The sequence below is a fragment of the Saccostrea echinata genome, unplaced genomic scaffold, assembly GCF_033153115.1.
Source record: "Saccostrea echinata isolate AGI-Se365-2 ecotype Australia unplaced genomic scaffold, CSIRO_AGI_Sech_v1 ptg000022l, whole genome shotgun sequence".
Taxonomy (NCBI): Eukaryota; Metazoa; Mollusca; class Bivalvia; order Ostreida; family Ostreidae; genus Saccostrea; species Saccostrea echinata.
Genome location: NW_026889771.1, coordinates 16146068 through 16169698, shown reverse-complemented (window position 1 = coordinate 16169698; position 23631 = coordinate 16146068). Strand labels below are relative to the sequence as shown.

The following is a 23631-nucleotide window of genomic DNA, read 5'->3' as shown; positions in this document are numbered from 1 at the left end:
AACAGTTTTTTTAAACTAAGGTAAAGAAGAACAAGGAACAGCGATGCAATGTCATAAAAAATGGTCAAGGTCAGAAAATGATGACGCAATTTAGTTGAATTCCAACCAATATGTAACATTGTAGGACATTTGATTAAAATAACTTGAAAAATGAAATTCTACTACAAAGGAAAGCCAAGGTCTGAAAATTATGACACATAAGAGTTAAATTGCTCTCACAATTTTTATCAGTGCATAAACTTTCTTTCAAACTGCTTAACGGAAAAATAAGGTATAGTAAGGTCATGCAAGGTCAGAGGGAAGGTCAAGGTCTTAAAAATATGACAGCTTTGAATATTTCTCAATAATTTGTATTAATTCATAAAGTTTGATGAAAACATATTGGAAATACCTTTGAAAGGAAAAAGGTGAGGATAAAGAAGTGATCGATCTCAAAAAATCTAGAAACAATACAAATCTGTGATCAGGCCACAAAGCATGGACCCCCAGAAATCAGTGCCTCAGTTTAGACAAGGCCGCATCGAGTCTCTAAAACTCTCTACGTTTTAAACAGAGAATGAACTTCTTTTTTTCAATTTTCAAAATTTGTGAATTTTTATTTTACTTTTATGTATAAAGCGCTTTAGAGGACTCAAATTGATAGAGCGCTATATAGTTATATTAGTTACAATAACCCTCACCAATATTTATCAATGTATGAATTTTGACAAAAGTATCATGAACAATTTCTTTTAAAAGAGACAAACACTTAGTGTGGCGACGGACAGATTCCGTGACGGACTGACGGAAGATAGACATGACAAACACGATATGCACTGGTAGGTTCTTGACTGGGATTAAAAATCTTCTCCAGCAGAGCTTTCTGGCATAACTGAATCAAAATGATACTAGTATACAATGTGCGATTTAAATTTGGACAAATATATATCTTACTGAGGATATAATAGGGCTACATTTGGGGCTTAAAGTTTTTTGAAAGGATATTTTTTTTAATTCTGAAGAACAGGAAGATTACAATAGGACTGTTGTGTGAACATTTCCATGTTGTGAAGCTTCAAGTTGTTTTTGATCAATTGCCACTTTACCCCCAAGGAAAGCTAAAACTGCCTGTCAAACTGTATAAAAATTTGCTGCTTTCAGTTATCTTGTCATTCTCAGACCAGCTTAGTGACAAAATGTGATTTGCTATCAAAATGTATTCTTTATAAAAGTGTCTTCTATAAGACTTATTTACCGCAAAAGCCCTGAAATGGTATCTGAAAAAAAAAGAAAACGGAGATTCCAGCTCCAGCACAGAGAGACCACTTTTTCATGAGTTAAGAAAGTTGTCAAAGAAAACCCGTAATTTCATCTAATACGTCTTTAAGAACATAAAACGAGAGTAAAAGAAAATCATCTGAAAATTACTAGGCTTCTTGGTTTAGATTAAAGTAATAAAATGGACGCCAAATGCAATCAATGTCGAATGATGGGAACATCTCAAGAAGACTTACAAGGACATTACAAAGATTGGTTTGGAGGTTCTTCTACTGAGGAACCCTACCATTTAATTAAATACTCTTATCTGTTTCATGCTGATTTATCATTTTTTTTTTTGGTCATTTAAATATTACAAAGTGGCCCGTCGACACAGGAATAAGGAAATAATGTAGAATTTTCATGAAATTCGAATTTTTTTGCTAATGCAGCTACAGATCTGCACCACAACTGTAGGGCGGGCATATTGGACTTTCAAACAGACAATCAATGGTTATTTAGATTTTATCATCGTTTTTTTTAATATCCTTTATCAAATATTTAGATTTTTGTCGCCTAATATTAAGACATTAAATAGAGCTAATTATCGTTGAATCCCTCGGAAAATAAATCATAATAGGTTGGTTGCATATAGATTAGATTATGGGAGGAGACATTAAAGGATTATTTTTTGGGAGGTTATTTCAATGCAATTCCATACGTTACTGCTCTAGGCGGCAAATTCTGCAGACACAAAATCAGAATTTTTTTAAGATTAAATCCTCCCAAAGCCATGATTTGAATGTTTTTCAAATAAAATTAGTACCAAAAATGACAATGACAGATAAGAATTGAAAACTTTAAGCCATCGATTTGATGTATTCGAATTGGTCAGCGTCTGCATACATTAGGTAGTTTCAAATTGAATTTTGTTGTACCAAAAATAACTGTAACAGGTAAGAACTGAATACTTTCAGCGATCGATTAGATGCGTTGAGATTGGTTAGTTTCTGTATCTAGATAGAGGAAACTGGAATATTTATAAAGCGATTTTGCACTGATGCTCCTGCTACAAATATTTGCAATATTTGTAGGATGTTCCTATTCCTTAATTTCTAAGATATGTTGCACGTTTAAAAGAAACTGCAGGGCTGACGGTCTGGACTTCGCATTTAATTTGTTTTTACATGTATCTTGAAATATTAATCTATTCTAATGAGAAAGATTGCTTTCATGAGAGAAAGACTCTTTGTAAATGAAGTTCGAAACACAAACTGAATCCCAAAAATAAAGATATTTACTGCAAAACTTTATCAAGAATACATTCACACAAAGTCAAAGTTTCATATCAAGGTGGGAAAAGCTCTCATATAGAACCTGTGATATGGTTTGGAGACAGACGCATTTGTGTGTGTTTTCAAAGTTTGTCCCAAAACACACATGAAATATTAACTTTTATGAAAAATATTCAGATGAAAGATCAATCTTTCCTGCCAAATTACTCGCATGAAATATCAATCTCTTGTTCAGGTTTTATAATTCCGAAAGGCCATGGCCTTTTTGATCGTTTTTTAAACTTTTGCATTTAAAGACAGTCACGCAATAAACTGCAAAATTGATAAAAAGTCATACACGTAAAGATGAATTTGTTTCTTCAAGTTTAACTTCCGAACTAACTTCGATTTCAAAAGACATTCACACTCTTCAGATTGGTTATAAATCTGATACTTGTTTTCATTTGATAATAATATAAAGGTTACAGGACTAAACTTCAATGCCCGACAAAGCAAAAGTATATTTTTTTGAGAAATTTCGCCTACTTTATCAAATATATTTCAATTATGAAACTGAAACTGATACCCGTGGATATCCGGGCTAGTATCTCGTAATCTACGGTTCCCTATGCCTAAATATATATTGAAATTTTTTTTTAGTGAATTAAACATACATGTAAATGATATGAAAGAACTCTGCTTTTCAAACAAATTAGTTTTTCGTGTCCAGTGTGCTCAAATGACCGAGTCGACAAAAAACTAGTACACAGATTGTTGAAAAAAGTATTAGTTCCGTTCAAGAATTTACTAAAATGATATGGATCTCATTCAGAGAAAATGAATGATGTACCAAAATGGCACAAATTTCTGCCTTAGAACAGACACTTTTCAAATAAAAACTCTCGGAACTCTCTCTCCTTGCGGAGCTTGTTAGCACATACACACTTACATATGGCATTTCCTACTCTTTAATGTTTATTAAAAGAGTAAGGGATCATTTGAGGTCTGTAATGGCCCATTCTAACCCTGGTGGATCATTTGCACCTTTTTTCGCGTGGCACATGTTTTTTAAGAAAGCCTTCGCAAGGTTTAATGTTAGTTTTTATAATGTGTAAATTATATGATCATCCGGTGAAACAAAGTCTTCATTTATTCCTTACTCCCAAGCGAATTTGAACGATCTCCAACTTCCCAAAGCTTTTTTTATTTTAACTGGATCTCATCTGTTTTTATGAACGATAACTTTTACGATATTTTTATTACTTAATTGGTTTTATAGCACGTTGCTTTCTCATACTTTTTTGCCAGAAATATACATTTTCCCAAAGATGACGAGAGGGAAAAGCGCCGTCTGAAATATTCTTGGCCTAAACAAACTTTCAAATTTGAAATCATGATTGGTCGAGTACATCAAGAATAAATCTTTTTATAGAAAATATTGTTTCCCGTATCGATGTTCTATAAAGATTTGATAACTTTCAATTTGTTTGCAAGAGATTACTGCAACTTTTTTTTCCCTTTTTCTTATAGTTTTGGGGAATAAGAAATGTCTTTGTTTTAAAGATACAGAGACACTCGTAAAAAGAAAGTACATTGAATTCGATGTTTTGAAACTCGTTCAGAGTTTTAACTAGTACCAAAAGTACTTACTGGTAGATTAAAGGGAAATCTTGCAGATACTCTCTGCCAATATCTGTTGCCGTGATAGAACGTGATAGGTCTTTTAAATGACCTTTTAAGCAAATATAACCAGTCAATAAATTTTGGTCGTATTTTGGCTGATATATTTTATACCAATTGTTGGGCCTTTGTTTTTATAATAAATTTGACTTCGGAATATTCCGTCTACCAGACCAATACATAGGGCTTTCAGCGGGTGTGACCGATCGACAGAGGATGCTTACTCCTCCTAAGCACCTGATCCCACCTCTGGAATTTCTAGGGGTCCGTATTTTATGCCCTGTTCATAAATTTGTATTCTTTAGAGTCTTACACATCAGTTTCATATTTGAATATTTTACTAGAAAAAGACTTTAATGGTAACCTAACAACAAAGCTTTATGATAAACGCGATGACTTCAATTTTTCAATCGACATCTTCCCGTACTTATGTAGCAATATACCCTTATCACCTGCGTATAGGGTTTTATTTCTCCCAGTTGATTCGATACGCAAGAGCATGCTCTGCGTATGAACAGTTTCTAAAACGAGGCAAGCTATAGACAAACAAGTTGATGAAACAAGGATCGTTTGACGTCATCATTACGCAAGTTTTATGGTTGATACAATGACCTTGTCAGCAAATACAACCTATCATTAAGTCAAATACTGACTGACGTTTTACATACTAATTGTTAAAACATTATTTACACACTGAATTGTCGACGGATTTTTTCGTTTTTCCTGATCATGACAAGGAGCACATGGCGGGTGTGATCGGTTGGCAAGATATGCTCACTCCTTCATGGCACCTGATTCCACCTCTAATGTTTTTCGAGGTCGTGTTTGCTCTGCTCCCGATTTGTATTGTTTAATGGACTTTGAGCTTGAATACTGTTCGTTATTTCCATATTTCATTGTCGAGTTTTTCTAAAAAAAAACATTAATCACTGCTGATTATCTTCACCTTTTTCAATTATGCAGGTGAAAGCAAAAAAAGTGCACTAATCATACCTAACAAGTCAGGTGACATATTGAAATTGTTCCTTTCTTTAAAAATTGTTTTTGGGGGGTGGGAGTCTTCTCTTTTGCTTGAGTATTCGCAATATCTTTTGGTGCACCAAGTTTCCGCAAATTGATATTGCTTTTCCTGTAAAAATGAGTCATGATTCCGCTTTTTTTTTTTCGATTCTGCCAAGAAGGTGGTTTTACAATGCAACAGATACAAGCATGTTACATGGATCACTGGACCCCACTTGCCTGTTCCGCCACCAAATTAGTACCCGACAATCCTAAGATATTCAGTCCTGGCAACTTTACGTTTTAAGTACTAGTATTTTGAATATATTTTGCACAGAATGCCATGTTATTGTATATTATTTTGCGGAAATGTAACAATTTAACCTTTGTGGCGACGTAAAAATGACTTTTTCCCCAAAACTCAAGTAAGTGTAATACACCCCATATCTTAATACGAAAACATCACAGTAATGATATTCACCAAGTGTTGTTCTGCAACCTTCAAAATGTCAGCCGTTGCCATGAAAACGGAAGAAGGACGGTTCGAGCTGACATACACTATAGTTTTCTAAAGCAGTTTCTAGTTAAGCTTGCTGGTAATATTGGCACTTTGTTGTCACTGCTGATCTTAATGAATCTTAATGCTGATTTTTCTTTTAGACTTTTTTTCATTTATGTTAGGACTGGTTTCTACACTGTATCAGTGATATGAGCGATCTACTAGTAATTAAAGTTCATGTACTTTTTGGCGTTATTTTCGAACTGATCTGGAGAAGAAAAAAAATCAGAATGTTCTAGTATACTTTTAATTAAATTCATTGTGTCAGAAAATTTTATATTGATAGTTACTTCGGTGTATTAGCACTTTCATTCAGTTGTGCAAATAGCACTAAACACGTCCGCTTAATCAAACATTCTCTTTATTCATGATTAATCAACAGTTTATTGCCATGTGTATTCAGTAGAGCGAATCTTCTACGTATAATGTTGCAAAACGGTTAAAAATTTCTCTTTTTATAACATATGTTGCACTATCCCCTTCCCGCAGACCTAAGATGCGTTGAATAAAATATTAATAAATGCTGAATCTACGTGACTGAAAGTGAAAAGTCTAGTAACGTTGTGTGATAGAGAGGGGGGTGGTTTAAAGATCATTACAGGACGGGAATATGTGTCAACTCTGCGCTGCCTCATAATGATTTGGTCCTCTGGGAGATATAAATATGAAACAAAAGACAAGCTCGTTCTTCTTGATTGACATAATATCATTTAAAAGTGCTTTACTTTGAGGTTTTATTCCTTTGAATAGACAATAAGAATTGCGAGTGTAATGAATGAACTTGAATATTGAATTGTTAAAAAAATTGTTCGAGTCGTAATTTGCGATCATATAAACGTGCAACAAATTGTTGTTATTCGCTCCGAGGAAAGCATTCTCTTGTATGTATTTTCATAAAGTAATGCAATTTATTATGAAATAATGCTGCTGTATGAACTTATCTCGGCCAAATGCTAAGGCGCTTTCATACGAAATATAATGAAATATTATTAATTTTCAAAGAACAATAAACTTTTTAATATGAGAAAAGGCACAACTATTGATTAATTATGTATTGATTGTTTGGACAAAGTTGCTTTATTTTACTGTTTATATAAAAAAAAATTGAAACTTTTTTTTTATTTTCAAACATTGTAATTGCTACGGTCTGCATTTATCATTCGTTATATTGACGAATGATTAAAATATAAAACTTTTTTCAATGTTTTTTTTTTCAGTAAATGACTTCTGTATAAAAACAAACCAAATATAACACGTAAGTATGAAATAAATAAGTATCGGGAGTAAAAGTAAAGTTTTGACATTTTTTATTAACTTTTTTGTATTTTATTTTTTGTATTTTACATAAATGTACCATGCACTATCATCATCCTCTAGTTAAATGCATGAACAAAAAACCTCAAACTAAAGTATGCATTAGATTATTAAATGTAAGTCTTACCTCCATCAGTTTGTTTAAATTCTCGCATTAATGTCTGGTCACCGTTTAAGCGTGCAGTGTGTATGAATATCACTCGCCTGTGTTCGATATTCTATTATCCCGATGCAACATCGGCTGCTGCCTATACTAAATCTCGTGCTAGGCCAGACGTCGGACTATATTGCTAAATATTTATCTTTATGTTGTCACTCATAATTAAATTATTTTTATGATAATCACACAAATTTAAGGGGTAACTGCATATTCAAACCACACGAGAGGACCTTAATTTTCTATACAAAAGTTATTTCAAAATCAAATACCTACCTCACTTGAGGAAACTTGTATCTTTCAGGTGATCTGCAATGATGAAATAAAAACTTGATAATGGAAACACGTTATTGATCTGCAAACAATTTATTTACAGAATACCATTCTTTGTACATCAGGTGAATTTTACATTTGTTTTAAGCATTTGTCAATGAAAGTGTTTCAAGACTAGAATATCATTTGATGTGGAAAACATGATTCCAAATTTATAAAAATGCATGTGCAAACAAGTTAACAGGAGATAAAAAGGCAATGCCAATTAGAAAATGATCGTATTTCAAATTCAAAATTAGTCACATTAATCAATGTCCCTGCAACCTAAGTTAGAAGTTTGACAGTATATCGTAATGTGACAAAATTGTTCCTTCATTATCATCTTGAAATTCCTTTAAGAGTATTTTTTTTTTCTATATTGAAACCACGGGATTGGCTTTGCCTGGTAAAATTTGAAGTTATATGGCAATTAAAGACGATTGTCACCATAGCTTGAATCATAGATAGCTATCTTCATTTGTTCTCATACATCGGTCGAAATGGCAGTTCTTTGTTAAAGGTGTTATTTCATGTATATTTCTCTATTCATTGTGGTGCTCTATTTTGATCATGTTAATGCATGACGTCGGGTACAGAAATGTTTATTGCTACAGCATGCTGTAGAAACGTGTATTTTTCATAGTTATTGCTGTCAACTCTAGAAAAGTACATCGACGTATGTCAAAAACATTATAAAAGCAACCGTCTCCTCGAAGATGTACGAATCCAATCCAACAAGCTCAAGAACTACAGAAGTGAGGGTGCCACACTTGAGCAAGCAGAGTCAGGGATAATGATCAAATCATTCGATATCACTGGCGTCAGATATACTCTGGTTTTGCAATCATTATTATATAAGTCAAAGCATCATATGATTAAATAGTTCCTAGCTTTCTGATTGGCTTAGATCTAACATTGTATATTGAAAAAATACTACGTTATGATCACTTGCACGTGAACTTCCAGGTAAACATAAGAATTTATCTTTTCTACACTAAAATAGATTGCAAACTTCCAAATTCATAGAATTAGTTATGAAAAGGTATTTTAGCTGCATCTACTTCCACTCGGGTGAACATAATTTCAGGCATGTAGTTTCAGGAGGGTACAGGGACACTTTTTTTCTGAACGTATATATTTACTGTTAGTATAATAATGTTCATTGAAAGGCTGGTCCCCCCCCCCCCCATTTGAAATAAGTTTTTCGAGTTAGGAGAATTCTCCTTTTTTTTATTTGGCTTGTGAAAGATCTTTTTTCAGGTTATGTTTTAGGTCAATTTCCCCCCTCCCCCCCTTTCCAATTTCAATTAAATTCGATGCTACAGGATATTTATTTTTTCTACATCGTACCAAAAAATAGATTGAGAAATTCCAAAAGAACACAACCGGTTATGTCTATTTAAACCGCTTTCTCCGTGTGTTTGGCTAGAAATTCAACAAATGTAAATAATCAAGAAAGATGGCTTGGTTTGCTTAACAAGTTCGTTTCATTCCTTCTTTGAATCATATAATAAAACACTTAGACAATCATTAAAAATATCTTTGTTTCCCCTAACCCGACCCAAAAATTTCAAGTTGGGTAGGTAGGTAAGCAAATAATTTTTTTAACAGCAGCTTTGAAAATACAATCCTAAAATAAATTGTAAAATTCGAATTGTGCAGTGGTTCTAGAGCATTTCGTTTTGGAGTCTCGAAGTAAGGAGCTATTTCTAAGTTGCAGGTTCAAATCCCAATGCGGGACGTTGAGTCCGGTTCTTCGAATGAGATCATAAAAACTTAGGCCCGTGTCGCAGTAGATACTGGCACGAAAAAGATTCTTTACTGCTCAATGGCCTAAAGTGCTGCGTACAAGTCTAAATTTGGAGCCCTTCACCAGATAAATATTCAAATAAATGTCGTTGTCCCAGTAATTATCATATATATATATATATATATATATATATATATATATATATATATATATATATATACATGTATATAAAATAAATATTGGAATAATCTTATGAAAAAAAACTTTCTAGTCGGCGCGTTTTAATTGGGGAAACAAAGGAATTTTTTATTTTGGCCTTATTGCTGTTTTTTTTTTTTTTTTTTTTTTTTTTTTTTTAGTAAAAACGATGATTTAACCACCCTCTAACTACAAAATTCACCTCAACTTTCGGGCCCGGTGAAAATTAGACTCCTCAGGTGGCTATCGTATTGACTTCAAAAACAGCCACCTTTTTTTGAGATCATATACATGTAGCAATGACAGTATTCAAAATGTTGGAATCATATTTTTTAATGAAACTAATTTAGAAATAAATAAGAAATTTCGAAACTTAAATAATTAAGAATCTTACAGTAAAAAATTAAATTCTTTTAAGGTCGCGCTTGGTTGGAATACAACCGGGAAAAATCATACACGTGCACTTACAGCCGTGATAATTAACTTTGAATTTTTTATGCACTTTTTGTGCTACAGCTCTCGCGGGGCACGTGCTGCTTCATATCAATAAAAACTGAAGAAAGACTGCCATACACTACCTTTTATTATGGCAATTGCTAAACTATATCTTCAGTCAAGTGAGAAACATTCTACATTTTATTACATTTGATGGTGTTTGATTTCTTCCCAATTAGTTTGCTATAACACTCTGATTCTTTAGTTCTACCACATCGATTTTTTAAAACCAGGAATCTGACGAATGTGTATTCGATAAAATTGAGAGATTGAATCATAAATGATGGATTTACAAGTATAATTCTCACATTCATCACTGACAAGAACATCATCATTTACAACATGGGAGATGATAAATACCCAATACATGTATAAAAAGCTAATCTAATTGATCACTCTAAATATTGTGGTTTAAACAGCTCACTGAAGTTCAGATCGCCCTGTAAAAATTAATACAAATTAATGTTCCAATGGGATTATATGGATTTTATCAGCAATTTTGGGATGCATACCTACGGAATAATAGTGTCAATGCATTGCAATTTCAACTGGAATTGGGTTAACTTATCGGACAAATATTTATCAGATAGATATTTTTCAAATATTTTCAAACAGATTGTTTGTTTTTTTTTCAAAGTATCAATCATAGTAGACATAGCTTTATCAGAATCGTGTAATCTTTAAGAAAATCCGAGTTTCAATCATACTAAGGTTTATAAAAATGGTCTTATAAGACTATTTTTGACAGTATTGATTAATGTTTCAGTAACAGTTAATATATCAAAGTCTGTCCTCTGTTATCGAAATACTTTACTCAAAAATTCCTATCTTTTCATAATTCTCTGTATGAAAAACATAGAATTTAATTAAAATATCATTATTTGAAAAGGATGAAACTAAAATCGATGCAGCTTATCACAGTAATATTTTTTATGTATCCAGTATGTAAAATGATATTATAAAGGTCGATAACTCTGACTGACCTTATTGAATAAAATAGTAAATTTATTATGAAATAGAAAATTTTGTAACTGTCTTATTGTCTTAGTTATCCGTGAATTCAAACCCATATTGTGTAAGGATGAATGGTTTCACTTTTGCCTAATGTTTGTCATATAATTTAAAATGTTGAATATTTCGACCTTCAAATGTTTGCATACTCAGAATGTAAGAGTTAAAGATAACGAACAGTGATCAAACTGATAAATCCAGTAAAGCATACGAATCGTGAACAGGACAAAAACACGGATCTCTAAAAACACAAGGGGTGGGATCAGGTGCCTAGGAGGAGTAAGGATACCCTGTCGACTCGTCACACCCGCCGTAGGCCTTCTGTACTGCAGGTAAACGGAGCGATCCGTAGTCAAAAAAAGTATAAACAATGGCCTAACAATTAGTGGGAAACATGTACATGTAAGTCAAAATATGACCCAATGATAGGTTGTATTTGCAAACAAAGTCATTATAACTACCATAGAATTTGAAACATGCTGACTTTAAAGAAGATAGTTGAAAACCGTGTAACATCAAATTATTTGACCGTTCACGGTAACTCAGTCGGTAGAGCGCTCAATGGCCGTAAGTGCCGAGTAAAGGTACAAAATTGAAGCCCTCTATATGAATGAAAAATTCTCGAATGGGACGTAAAACAGCATACATCAATCAATCAATCAAATTAATTGTCAATAGCCTACCTCTGTTTGTAAATTGACTCAGAACATGCTCTTGAGTATCGAATCAGTTGGGAAACATAAACACTATATATATGTAAGTACATGTAATTATGAAACATTACAACATAAGTAGGGAAATTTCACTATGGAAAAGCTGTCATATAGTTTAGTTGCTAGCTCGCCATTTTCGTCTATAGTCTATAAAATGTTCAAGTATAAGGCAGATTCCGTGGTTTCCTTATTTCGAGTTCACCGGGATATATCAGAAGTGTAATACTTGAAAATATTAAATTATCTAAGGAATCGCTGTCTAGTTATTAGAATATGCAAGAGCATCAACGATAGTTGAAAACGTGGAATAATTTGCATAACGAGCGAATTTAGATTTTAAAGATTTAAATTACAGGAGGCCTCCCATGTCAATTTCAATAGTCCCCGCCCACTGACGTCAAACACAAAGACAGTCGCACGAGATTTACATGCATACACTGTATTAGGCCTCCTTAGCGTCAGCCATAAAGACAGACGCACGAGATTTACATGCATATTAGGCCTCCTTAGCTCCTGACCTATCGCTTGGCGAAATTTACATTCCGGTAGAATGATCAAGAAATCAACTAATCTAACTTTCAAAGAGTTATCACAGAGAAAAAAACTGAAATGGAAATATATATGGATATATTATATTATTTTTATATTATATAAAATATTATATTTTATCCAATTTACACTAGTTGAAACAAAATAATACTGTATCGGAGTAACTCAGAAATCAATAATGAAGTGATAATATTTTACCTATAGCTAATTATCGCTATATCTGTTTACGTAAAGTCCTACGTGCTCTGGGATACGCATCATTTCATTCATCATCAAATCTAGAAGTAGATTGATTAAGATCTCAACAAATCAACTTTAAGGCTTCAGAAATAAATATAAGGGGTACATTAAATCTTCACGTAGACTTTCCACATATAAGAGAAATCAATAATAGTAGAAATTCTCATAATGTAAGGAATACTAAGTCTTGTAAATAATAGACTTGTACTGAGAAATATAAGATTGCTAAATTTTAGTTGAGTGTTAAGCAAATAAAATACATCTTCTTGCAAAACTTCTATGTTCTCTTAGAATTGTCTACATTACAATTATTTTCGTGGTAGTTCTTAAGAAGATTTAAATTTCCAAGTACATGCCCTAGATTGATATTTTAACTCTTTATCCTTTTTTGGCTGTATTGTCTCAGATGCTATGGTTTGATCAAATTTGAATCCTTCTTGCATGAATATTCAAATACTTTCGAAATTTTCTGGTCAAGAAATTCTAGGCAAGAAAAGGGGACATCTTCACTTTATATACTAACTATAGATTTAAAGTGAAGATTTCATGTTATATACTAACTATAGATTTAAAGTGAAGATTTCATGCTTCCTTCGTATTTAAAAAGTCCAATAACTGAAGAACAAGGATTGTGAAAATTGCACGAAAAGCAGAGATGTAAATTCAGTAATTCAAATTCGAATATTCAAACAAAGTATTCGAATATATTCAATAAATAAAATAAATCTGGTTCATTTTTTGCATCACCTACCCTCATAACAGGTTAAGCGTCGGTATTTGAAAGTAAAATTTTGTGTAGACTTTTATAGGTGTACAGTATGGAATTATACATTTGATATTTGTTTGTTTTGAATAAATATATTGCTTTGGGTGCATACAACCAAAATATTTCTTGAAGCTCTGTTACAGCGCGAAATGTAATAACGATTACATTTTCTGTCAAAAAATAATGCAGAATGTTATATCTCAAAATGTAATAGCACTTTTAAGATTACAACATTTTGCGTTATTACGTTTTGTATCGAGAATAACTAAGAATGTAATAATGCAATAACACACTTTTATATAATAGATCTATAAAATGAAAAAGTACTGAAAAAAATGATCGTTAGTAAATAAAACATGGATATTTCCAGCAAATTCATCAAAGTTATCTCTTTATGTGAAATCTTAAAAAAGGAATCGAATGAATATTTGAATATATTCGCTGACATCCCTTAAAAAAGTTTGTGCATTTAAATGCATTCAAGGAAAATAATGATAATAAAAAAAATATTAGCACAACCATCAATCCAAAACAATATTTCTATTACAACCCCAAATCCTCTTGATTCCAAACTTCTTTTAGTCCTAGGGGCCGTGATTTTAACAATTTCAAACATGCACCAAATGAAGAAACTTAGATAAGTTAAGCGTTATCTCTGTGATTTTTATATCATTTTATTGACGGGAATGTGCCTGGTATATTAAATGATCACTAAAACCAAGGACGAAAAAGGACAGTATCTTTTCTGCTAATCTCTCTATTATCACCTCATCGTACTATAGATGATATTATGCAGGAATCAAAGGGTTTGAAAAGCATTAACTACGTATAATATAACATATCCAATGCCATCGATACAAAGTATGGTATCAAAAGGAAAAATCTTCAAACCACAATAACAGCTTGTATTTTGAAGGTAATCGGAAGAAGTATAGTCTATTTTCAAATTATCATTTTTTCAGCCAATTATATTTAATCAATGGGATAAATCTTATTCTAAACTTCCGTCTTTCGAGTCCTTAAATTGACATTTATGTCTAATATTTGTGTCTGATCGTATTCATTGAGAGAATTCTAAAATCATCCTTTCATTAAATCTCAGACTTGTTGAAGAATACTTCACGGAATGTGTATCGCATTATCAAAACGTTATAACTGCACTATGATTGAAAATCAGTAAGACTTTTATGATATTTACATATTTTCCCCATCCTTATTAACTGTTAATTAACGAACTTGTTAGACTGATATAAAAATCTTTGTTCGTGGCACTACAGACGTAGGAGATTGGTACTTGAAGCCCGGGGCTCGTGCATCTAGGGGACTATCGACAAATCATTTTACTTGTTGACCGAATAAGTTCATTTTGCGTTTGATCGTTTGATAATTAGGGCGATGAGAGAAAAGTAACAAGGAGACGGTTTTATTTAGGGATTACACTTTATTGGATTTTCGAGGAGAAAATAAATTTAACGATTCACATTGATCACTTAAATTATCTTGTTTATGCATTTTTAAGTCTGGTGTTTTCATTACGTTTGTCTCCAAGAAGACAAGGCAAGTCTTATTAAATTGGATTCATTTGAAACTAAATTCTTCCATTTGACAGAGAAAGCTAGCTTATTTCTAATGGTAAAAATCAATAGGGTAAAGCACTTGCAACATGTTAATGCTTAAAGGACAATTATCTCAAAGACTTCAAGTCTTGTTGGTATGTTTGTAATTGAAAAAAAAATGACTCATCAGTTCCAACTATAGTGCTACAAAAGATTTGCACAGCTATAAACATCATCAATATTCTCACATATGTTGCAGCCATAAAAACATGACTACATGTAGTAAAAAAAATTCTAACAATCAATAGATCTAAATCAGAATTTATATATTCTCTTTACGAATGGCGTGTCCATTATTTTGGTTCTCATTTTATGTGTATTTATTCACTTATCCGATTGCTTTTATAGCTGATGAAAATTGGTATGAAATCCGTTCAACAGGGAGGACTCAGGCACCCAGAGGAGTGGGTAATTGATGGATATATACTGACAGTTTGCGATTCATGGTTTATCCTGTCACTATCTACATGTGGTCACTGAGTATAGATTTCAGAATTGAGATTCCTAACTGCCAAACAAGATTGTATCTAAAACACCATATCGAATCCGGTTGATGTACATGACTGGAAGAATTAGCGTTGCTTCGCATCACGCTGATTCTCAAACTACATGCATGCAATTCATTCGGGATGTTAATTGTCTGTTGATAATCTCTTTTATACATGTGTCATCAATTTTAAAATTAACTTTATAAAGCAATTAATTAACTTGAATATTACACTCCATTATACATTAAAATTAATTTACTTCCCATAGGTGTTGGAAGCAAACTGAAAGTGGGGGACTTAACCAACAAAATTAAGTTTCTAAAACGTAAATTTAATGTGTAAATAATAGTCTAACAATAAGTATGATTGTTTGTTTAACGTCCCTTTTGAGAAATTTTCACTCATATTGAGACGCAATCACTTGCAGGTAGAGGGCTGCAAATTTTAGACCTATACTCGGCACTTAGGGCCATTGAGCAGTGAGGAATCTTTTTCGTGCCAGCAAGTACTGCGACACGGTATGGCATGTCAAACGTTGCAATATTCGATCTTTTCCATTTGCATTGTATAATTTTCCATTTGTATTGTATAATTTTTATTTGTATTGTATAATTTTCCATTTGTATTGTATAATTTTTCATTTGTATTGTATAATTTTTATTTGTATTCTATAATTTTCTATGTGTATTGTATAATTTTCATTTGTATTGTATAATTTTTATTTGTATTGTATAATTTTCCATTTGCATTGTATAATTTCTTATTTATATTGTAAAATTTCTTATTTGTATGCGATAATTTTTCATTTGTATTGTATCCGCGGACTGTTTATTTGTTTCGTTACGAAGGATTTCATTGGTCAAGTTTCAGCCTGTATCGGGTTGAAGATGTTCCGGATGCTCAAAGCAAACTGGGCTCATATGTATTTGCTTGATTGATTGATTGATTATTGTTTAACGCCGAGTCGGCAATATTTCAGCCATATTTCGGCGATATATGTATTTGCGTGCATGTTAGACGGTCATTGGATTCTAAAAAAGGAGCGCTGGTAGATGGCAAATAAATAATCTGTCCTTAGAAATGCTGACTGAGAAAATAAATAAATTGACCTTGAGTGGTGGAACCTACCCCCACCCCCCAAAAAACTGAGTTTTCGGGTTTGGGCGGATTTTCTTCTTTTTGTTTTTCTCCTTGTCTCTGGTCATATTGGAAATAAATATTCTCTCCTGCGAGAGAATGAAAATAAATAATCAGATTCGACACCCCCCGAGAATCAAATGGTCGTCCCTTAGCATGCACTGCAAATAGAGGAGCCGAGTTTGTGTTTGTAGAGAATGCGCGATCGGAACTGTGGGAAGGGTACCAGACTAAGTTTGTGATGGGCACCTGAGACCTTTATACAGACTAAATTTTATGACCAATGACATCCTTCGTAACGAAATAAATAAACAATCCTCGGATACAATACAAATGAAAAATTATCGCATACAAATAAGAAATTATACAATACAAATCAGAAATTATACAATGCAAATGGAAAATTATACAATACAAATAAAAATTATACAATACAAATTATTTTTTTTTACAACACAAATGGAAAATATAGAATACAAATAAACATTATACAATCCAAATGGAAAATTATAAAATCCAAATGGAAAATTATAGAATACAAATAAAAATTATACAATACAAATGGAAAATTATACAATACAAATGAAAAATTATACAACACAAATGAAAAATTATACAATACAAATAAAAATTATACAATACAAATGGAAAGTTATACAATACAAATGGAAAAGATCAAATATTGCAACGTTTGACATGCTATAACACGGGCCCTCGTTTTATACGGTCTCATCCGAAGGACCAGTCTCCAAGTCCCGGAGAGGGATTCGAATCCGCGACGTAAAGATAAACTCTTTACTCCGCTCTAATTACTGCACCATGCGGGCGACAACTAAGTCAGTCAGTATTCGACTTAATGTATTTGCTGACAAGGCCATTGTATCGACCATAGAACTTGCAAAATGTTGACTTTAAACGAGACTTTTGACATCCTTGTTTCATCAACTTGTTTATCAATAGCTTGCCTTGTTTTAGAAATCATTCGTATGTAAAGCATGCTCTTGCATATCGAATCAACTGGGAGACATAAACTCCATATACAGATGATAAAGGTATATTGCTACATAAACAAGGGAAGTTGGCGATATCTTTTATTTCAAGTTCACTGGGATATACTAGTATTGGGTAGACACGTGAATGAAAGTAACTTGTTAAATTGTTATACATATCTATATTATATACACATTTCGATATATCGAAATGTCAAGTTGAAGGCCACAGCAAGTGTTTTCTTTTTCTGATATAGAAGTTTTCGAATAAATTCTGCTTCATATGAATATGAAAATAGGTCTGCTAATAATGAGGCGCAATTAGTAGTATACCCATGGGAATTATGTGTTCAAGAAGTAGTTTCCCTCAATGTAAAAAAAAAAAAACGTACTCAAGGGATGAAAAACCCCTTCTTCACACTTGATGTAAATTATTTATTTCCCCAAATACAAATGTACTGTTGCGTTTGCTTTGAAACAAAGGTCACATACTTTAGATAATGTAGATAGTCAAATTAGACAAAAATTAAAGTAATATATGTAGCAGTAGCCTTTTGGAATTGCTGAATAGCTATTCGACATATTATGCCTCCCAGCATTCTTTACTTCCTGGGAGGAGAGGATGTACCCAATATATGCTCACAGTATTAATGGGTAAAATATTAATTTACCCGACGGAGGAAATACAATAATTTTCCATTTAAATTTTTCCCCAATCCTTGTCGTGAAAAAAAAAAGAATTAAAAAAAAAAGACCTCCTCTGCATCTTAATGTAAATATGCTTGCATATAGGGTGAATTTGTCATTAAAAAAAAATGCAAAAAGATCAACATTTCACTCTTATTGTACGTAGAGTACCCTTATTTCAAAATTTAACATTAATGGTCGTTCTTGCAATAAACTCCAAGGCTTGCAATGTAAGTGTGCATACATGTTAGCGTGTTATGCGAATTTTAAAAGTTATATGCCCAACTTAATTATCTATACATGTATCACATAAATTGCAAAGAATGAAAATAATCTTTTAAGGCTTATATTAATAATCTAAATTCTTTTACCTCTAGATACAGGTCCGTAGGAAGCAATTTCAGTGGGGGGGGGGGGGCACAGCCAAACATTTTCAGTTGGGGGGGGGGGGCACTAGCAACTACCAAAATTCCTTGACAAGCAAAAAAAAAAGGTCATCAGCCGTTTTTATTGAGGGGGTACAGGCATATAATAGCTAAGTTTTCCATAGTATTCTATATATTGGCAGGGCCCCCCGTGCCCCCCCCCCCCCGGTTCCTACGGCCATGAGTTATTTTAAGAGTTGTTTTTGTAATCGATTTTCCTCAGAATTTATCAGTCAGACATCACGTTTACTTTCTTAGACATAAAAATTAGTACCTTGTAACAAGAATAAGAAAAACATTGGAATCAAATAAACACCTTAATTATTAGTTGTCTAGTGTAAATCTTAAATATAAAGGTTAACTTTAAAAAAAAAATACCAAGGATTTGACATTTAGAGTAGACAACCAATAACAGAAGTTTTTTGAAAAATATAACGCAATTAAACCCATTTTTAACTTATTTTTGATGGTTGTCAGATGTGACATACATGTATCATTCAGCATTTGTACATTTTTTTTCATTTCAATTTTAACATCTGTTGATGGCATCATAATATTTTCTTTTTGAGGAAATCCATTATTAAGTAGACAAAGATCAAATCTATTTCTCCAGATTTTAGGGATGCATTCATCAGAAAAGAAAAGAATACAGACTAAATTCAAAATAACAAATTGTCTGATAAAAGGATTTATTCCTAAATCATTCAGATTAACAATGATTGACAGATACTACAGAAAACTATCGAATGTAAGTGTAAACTGTTGACAGAGAATTTCTTGAGGTAAAGAATTCAAATTTTTTAACCTTATTAAAGGTTAACATTACGTTTTATCACACAAAACATAAAATTCTCTGCAAGATTCTCATTTATTCAACCTATAATCTTAGTATGCTACGTTTATATATACATTATTCAAATATGCCTACTTCACATAATGTCGTCATTAGGATCTAAATCACTAAGCTTTCTTTTTTTTTTACTTCACCTGGGCGAAGACCTCAGTAAGCCTTACTAATTTTAAAATTGTATAATCGACCATCGTATGTTAGACATTTTCTTCAGAACCACTTGGTCAATTTTGATAAAACTTGGCAGCACAATGCATTATTCAATTAAAGGTTTTTTAAAAAAAATCTTTTAAAGTATAACAGGGCCACAATCATTCATATCAGTATGCAAGTATCCCAAAGTAGTGTAGAGTCAATTTTGTTCAAAAGAACAGATTTAAGCCGCATGAGTCACATAAGAAGAACACTGATATATAGAGTGTTTGAGATGACTGCAAGAAAAGCAAGTCTGTAATTTAAAAAGCAAGCTTTAAATGTATCATGAGTTAAAATTGTTAAAATTATTGGCCACAATAGGGGTTTCACTTGAATGCATGTTCATTTGTCAAAAAAAAAGAATCAATGGCGATTCCGGTGGCCCATGGGACCTCTCGTTTACAATACTGGTATCATATGCTTGTAAATACTTTACATTTGATGCTAATTATTAATTTGGAAATGAGAAATTTGAATTAGGGAGTAACACAATTCCAATCGGCAAAATAACAGAAAAATAATTCAGTATTTCGCTGACCTCTTCAATTGATTTTTTTTTCATTTTGCTTTATAAAAAATAAATAAAAAGCTCATTTTCATGAGACTTTTGACAGTATTTTAAAGGTTAATGTCCCTTGCACTTTTTTTTCGGGGGGGGGGGGGTGGTTACAAGTCATTTTGGCGTGTAATACAAAATTGCCTGAACACATTCATTTGCCTATGAGAATCGATTTGAACATACATGTATATATATATTAGGCTTATGTTATGTGAGTCATTAAACCGCGGTTTTTTTCTACAAGGTCCTATGATAACAGGCATTCTAAGAGTATTGCATTAGCAATACTAGTCCCCTACCGGCAAGTGTAATCTGGTTCCCGTTAAAAATTGAAAATGCCATAATTTTGTCAAAAATCAATGAAGCGGGACGAAATGCAAACTTGATCTATAACTCATTAAGGTTAAATCACATGCCAAAAATCAGCTCAATATCTGCAAGCGTTTAGAAAAAAAATGCGGAAAACCCTGAAAAATTGAAAAGGTCGTAATTCCGTCAAAAATCAGTGAAGCGGAATGAAATGCAAACTTGATCTGTAACTCATCAAGATACACTCACACACCAAAAAATCAGCTCAATATCTGCAAGCGTTTAGGAAAAAATGTGCGGAAAACGAAGTGGGACAGACTGATAGACAGCTAGACAGACGGACGGACAGACTCGGAGGAAACCTATAGTCTCCTCCGGTTTCACCGGTAGGGGACTAAAAATAGATTGCTTGTTAAAATCTATCAATTCAAAGGAAACTGCGGATTTAAAATGAAAAAAATGTATTGAGAGGTATTATTTTGTCATTGTCGGACCATACAAGGAACGTGCAAACTTTAATATCAAATATGTAGCAATAAATATTATGAGGATTTTAAGATATGAATAAGGTTTCTCCTGAAAAATCATTTAAAATAATAAACGTGATAACTTTAACTTTTCAATCGTCAACTTCCCTTACTGCATGCAGCAGTATATCCCTATCACCTGCATATGGGGTGTATATCTCTCAGTTGATTCGACACGCAAGAGCATGCTTTACGTACGAATAATTTCTAAAACAAGGTAAGTTATTGACAAACAAGTTGATGAAACAAGAATATCAACAGTCTCGTTGAAAGTCATCATTTCGTAAGTTCTATGGTAGATAAAATGACCTTGTCGTAAATACAATCTATCATTAATTCATCTGCCGACTGACGTTTTCTTTACACACTGAATTGTCGACGGATTTTTCCGTTATTTACCGATCATGACAAGGAGCAAACAGCAGGTGTGACCGGTCGGCAGGGGATGCTCACTCCTCCATGGCACCTGATCCCACCTCTGATGTTTTTGGAGGCCCGTGTTTGCTCTGCTCTCGATTTGTATTGTTTAATGGACTTTGAACTTGAATACTGTTCATTATCTCCATATTTCATTAAGACAGATTCTTCTTCATAATGAAGAACATTTGAAAGGTTCAACTTTTTCGAAGAAATATTTTTGGAGTCGCTCCCGCTCTCAATCAAAACTGATGGAAGACATTCGAAGTTAAACATGTTTCCTGGCTTTGCAAACTACAGTGATCAAAAAGTTGCTAAAGGTAAACGAACTTTTAAAACACAAAGTAAAATTAAGACTTCATCCTTCAGCATTTGAACTGCATGAAATATTAAAAACGTGAACAAATTGTTAAAACTTAAAACCACATATGTTAAAGAGAAGAATGCTGCAATTTTTTTTATTTCAATTTCAATGGAGGGATGGGGAGGAGGAGAACGTCATTTTTACTAAGTTGATGTAGAGCTGCCAGTTAAACACCCAAAAGCTCCATTTTTCACAAATAAAAAGTTTTGAACATAATAGTACATGTATTTATTTTAAGTAGCAATCTACAGTGAACCGTTTGCGCGTGCATTTCACGCATTTGATAAAGTTTATAATATAAAATTTTGTCATATAATGTTTCTTCTTGCCTGATAAAATCACCCTTGGTTTCTGTTCTCCGGTTTTACCTTTTTTTTCAATCGTCTCTCGGCCAATCAGTTTCGAGCTATGTACACAAAAGTATGATAATATCAATTGTTACTGTTAAATGTCAATACTAGTATATGAAATCTTACCTTATTCGGTGTGATCAATTTTTTTATATTCTTCAGATTTCCTGCAAAGCAATACAAAAACAGTGGTAAAATTTTACCTGCACAGGTATATAATACAGATTAAAGGTTTATACATGTAGCTAAACTGAATTTTGCCACTAGAATTAAGAAATTCATTCTCTCTACAAGTTTATATACTCGCATGAAATAATCTGCGTGAAATATCAATCAAACAGAGCAGAATCTAACAGAAACATTTTGCAGATCATATAGATGTACGAAGATTAGATGCTGTTTGCATCAGTCCATCACTGGTTCTTAAAATTCACCTATATCATTATGCAAGACATCTTATAAATCCCCAAGCACTAAATGAAGAGCTAACTACAATAAAAATGTATCGATTAATAATTCTCGTTATTTCTATAAACATGTATATCTTGAAAGTCACTTTTAAATGCTATTCCCTGCTATGATTACATTCTTATGTTTTCAAGGTGCGAAAATTGAGGAATGAAAACAATATGATGAACATCTATTTACAAATACCACCAATTCGATGTGATTTAAACAGTTGCCAAATTGGATTCAAATGAATTGAAGCTTTATAGAATCTCAAAGTATGTAATCAACATTAAACACATTATATAGTGTAAAAATAAAAGTTGAATATTGTAATGGACTTACATTAAATATATAAGAGTAAATGCAACGCCGTACGTATAATTAACAGCAACGTTCACGGACCGCGAAATTTTCTTTTCCTATCAGAGAGATTATCTAAATGTGTTCAGTACATCTGACGGCATAAACGTGAATAGCTAGTATTGAATAATCATATTTAGAAAGAATATTGATCGCTTTTGTAGTCCTTTAATACTTTCAGTAAAATATTTTCTATCTAGTTGTGATTTTTCGAACTTTATACATCTGAGCAATTGTCATGATAATACTTCAACATATTTTGTTTTCGACTCTGTCTTTTGCATTATTTTTCTTAAAACAAAATGCATACCTACCTGCTCGTAACTGATTATGTGAAATATATTTCTAAATAACAAAACATTGGCTAGATGGATTAACGAAAGCCTGACGAACAGTAATTCCACTGAACATTTCAAGAAGGAAGAATGCGATATCACAGATGAAAAATGAAAAAGAAAATGACTTTACTTAGTTATCTGTGTCACCAGCGGAAAATAATGTTGCCTTTTATTCACAAGTGAAAGGATTAGCTACTCCATAACTAAAGATTAAAGCCTTTACAAATATAGAGGACTACATCATGCAAAATGAAATGCTTTCTCTTCGTTTGCCTTATCGCTGGGGGTACTCTTTGAACTCATCGATTACACACCTG

At 32.6% G+C, this 23631-nt stretch overlaps 1 protein-coding gene across 3 annotated transcripts in view; it reads right to left on the bottom strand.

Annotated features, from left to right (window-relative positions):
* Positions 1-22335, bottom strand: part of LOC133190552 (allatostatin-A receptor-like) — a 39102-nt gene extending 16767 nt beyond the window's left edge. The window contains exons 1-2 of one of the 3 annotated variants that reach the window (XM_061326243.1): positions 22293-22335; positions 7496-7528 (exon numbers count right to left, since the gene is read on the bottom strand). Coding sequence is in view for 1 of the 3 variants with exons in the window: in XM_061326240.1 (XP_061182224.1) it covers positions 7190-7195 (6 nt within the window). In the remaining 2 variants the exon portion in view is untranslated. Of the gene's footprint in view, positions 1-7189; positions 7271-7495; positions 7529-22292 lie in introns of those variants that run through there. The other 2 variants (XM_061326242.1, XM_061326240.1) reach the window with 2 other exon arrangements.
* Between the last annotated feature and the right edge of the window lie 1296 nt (positions 22336-23631).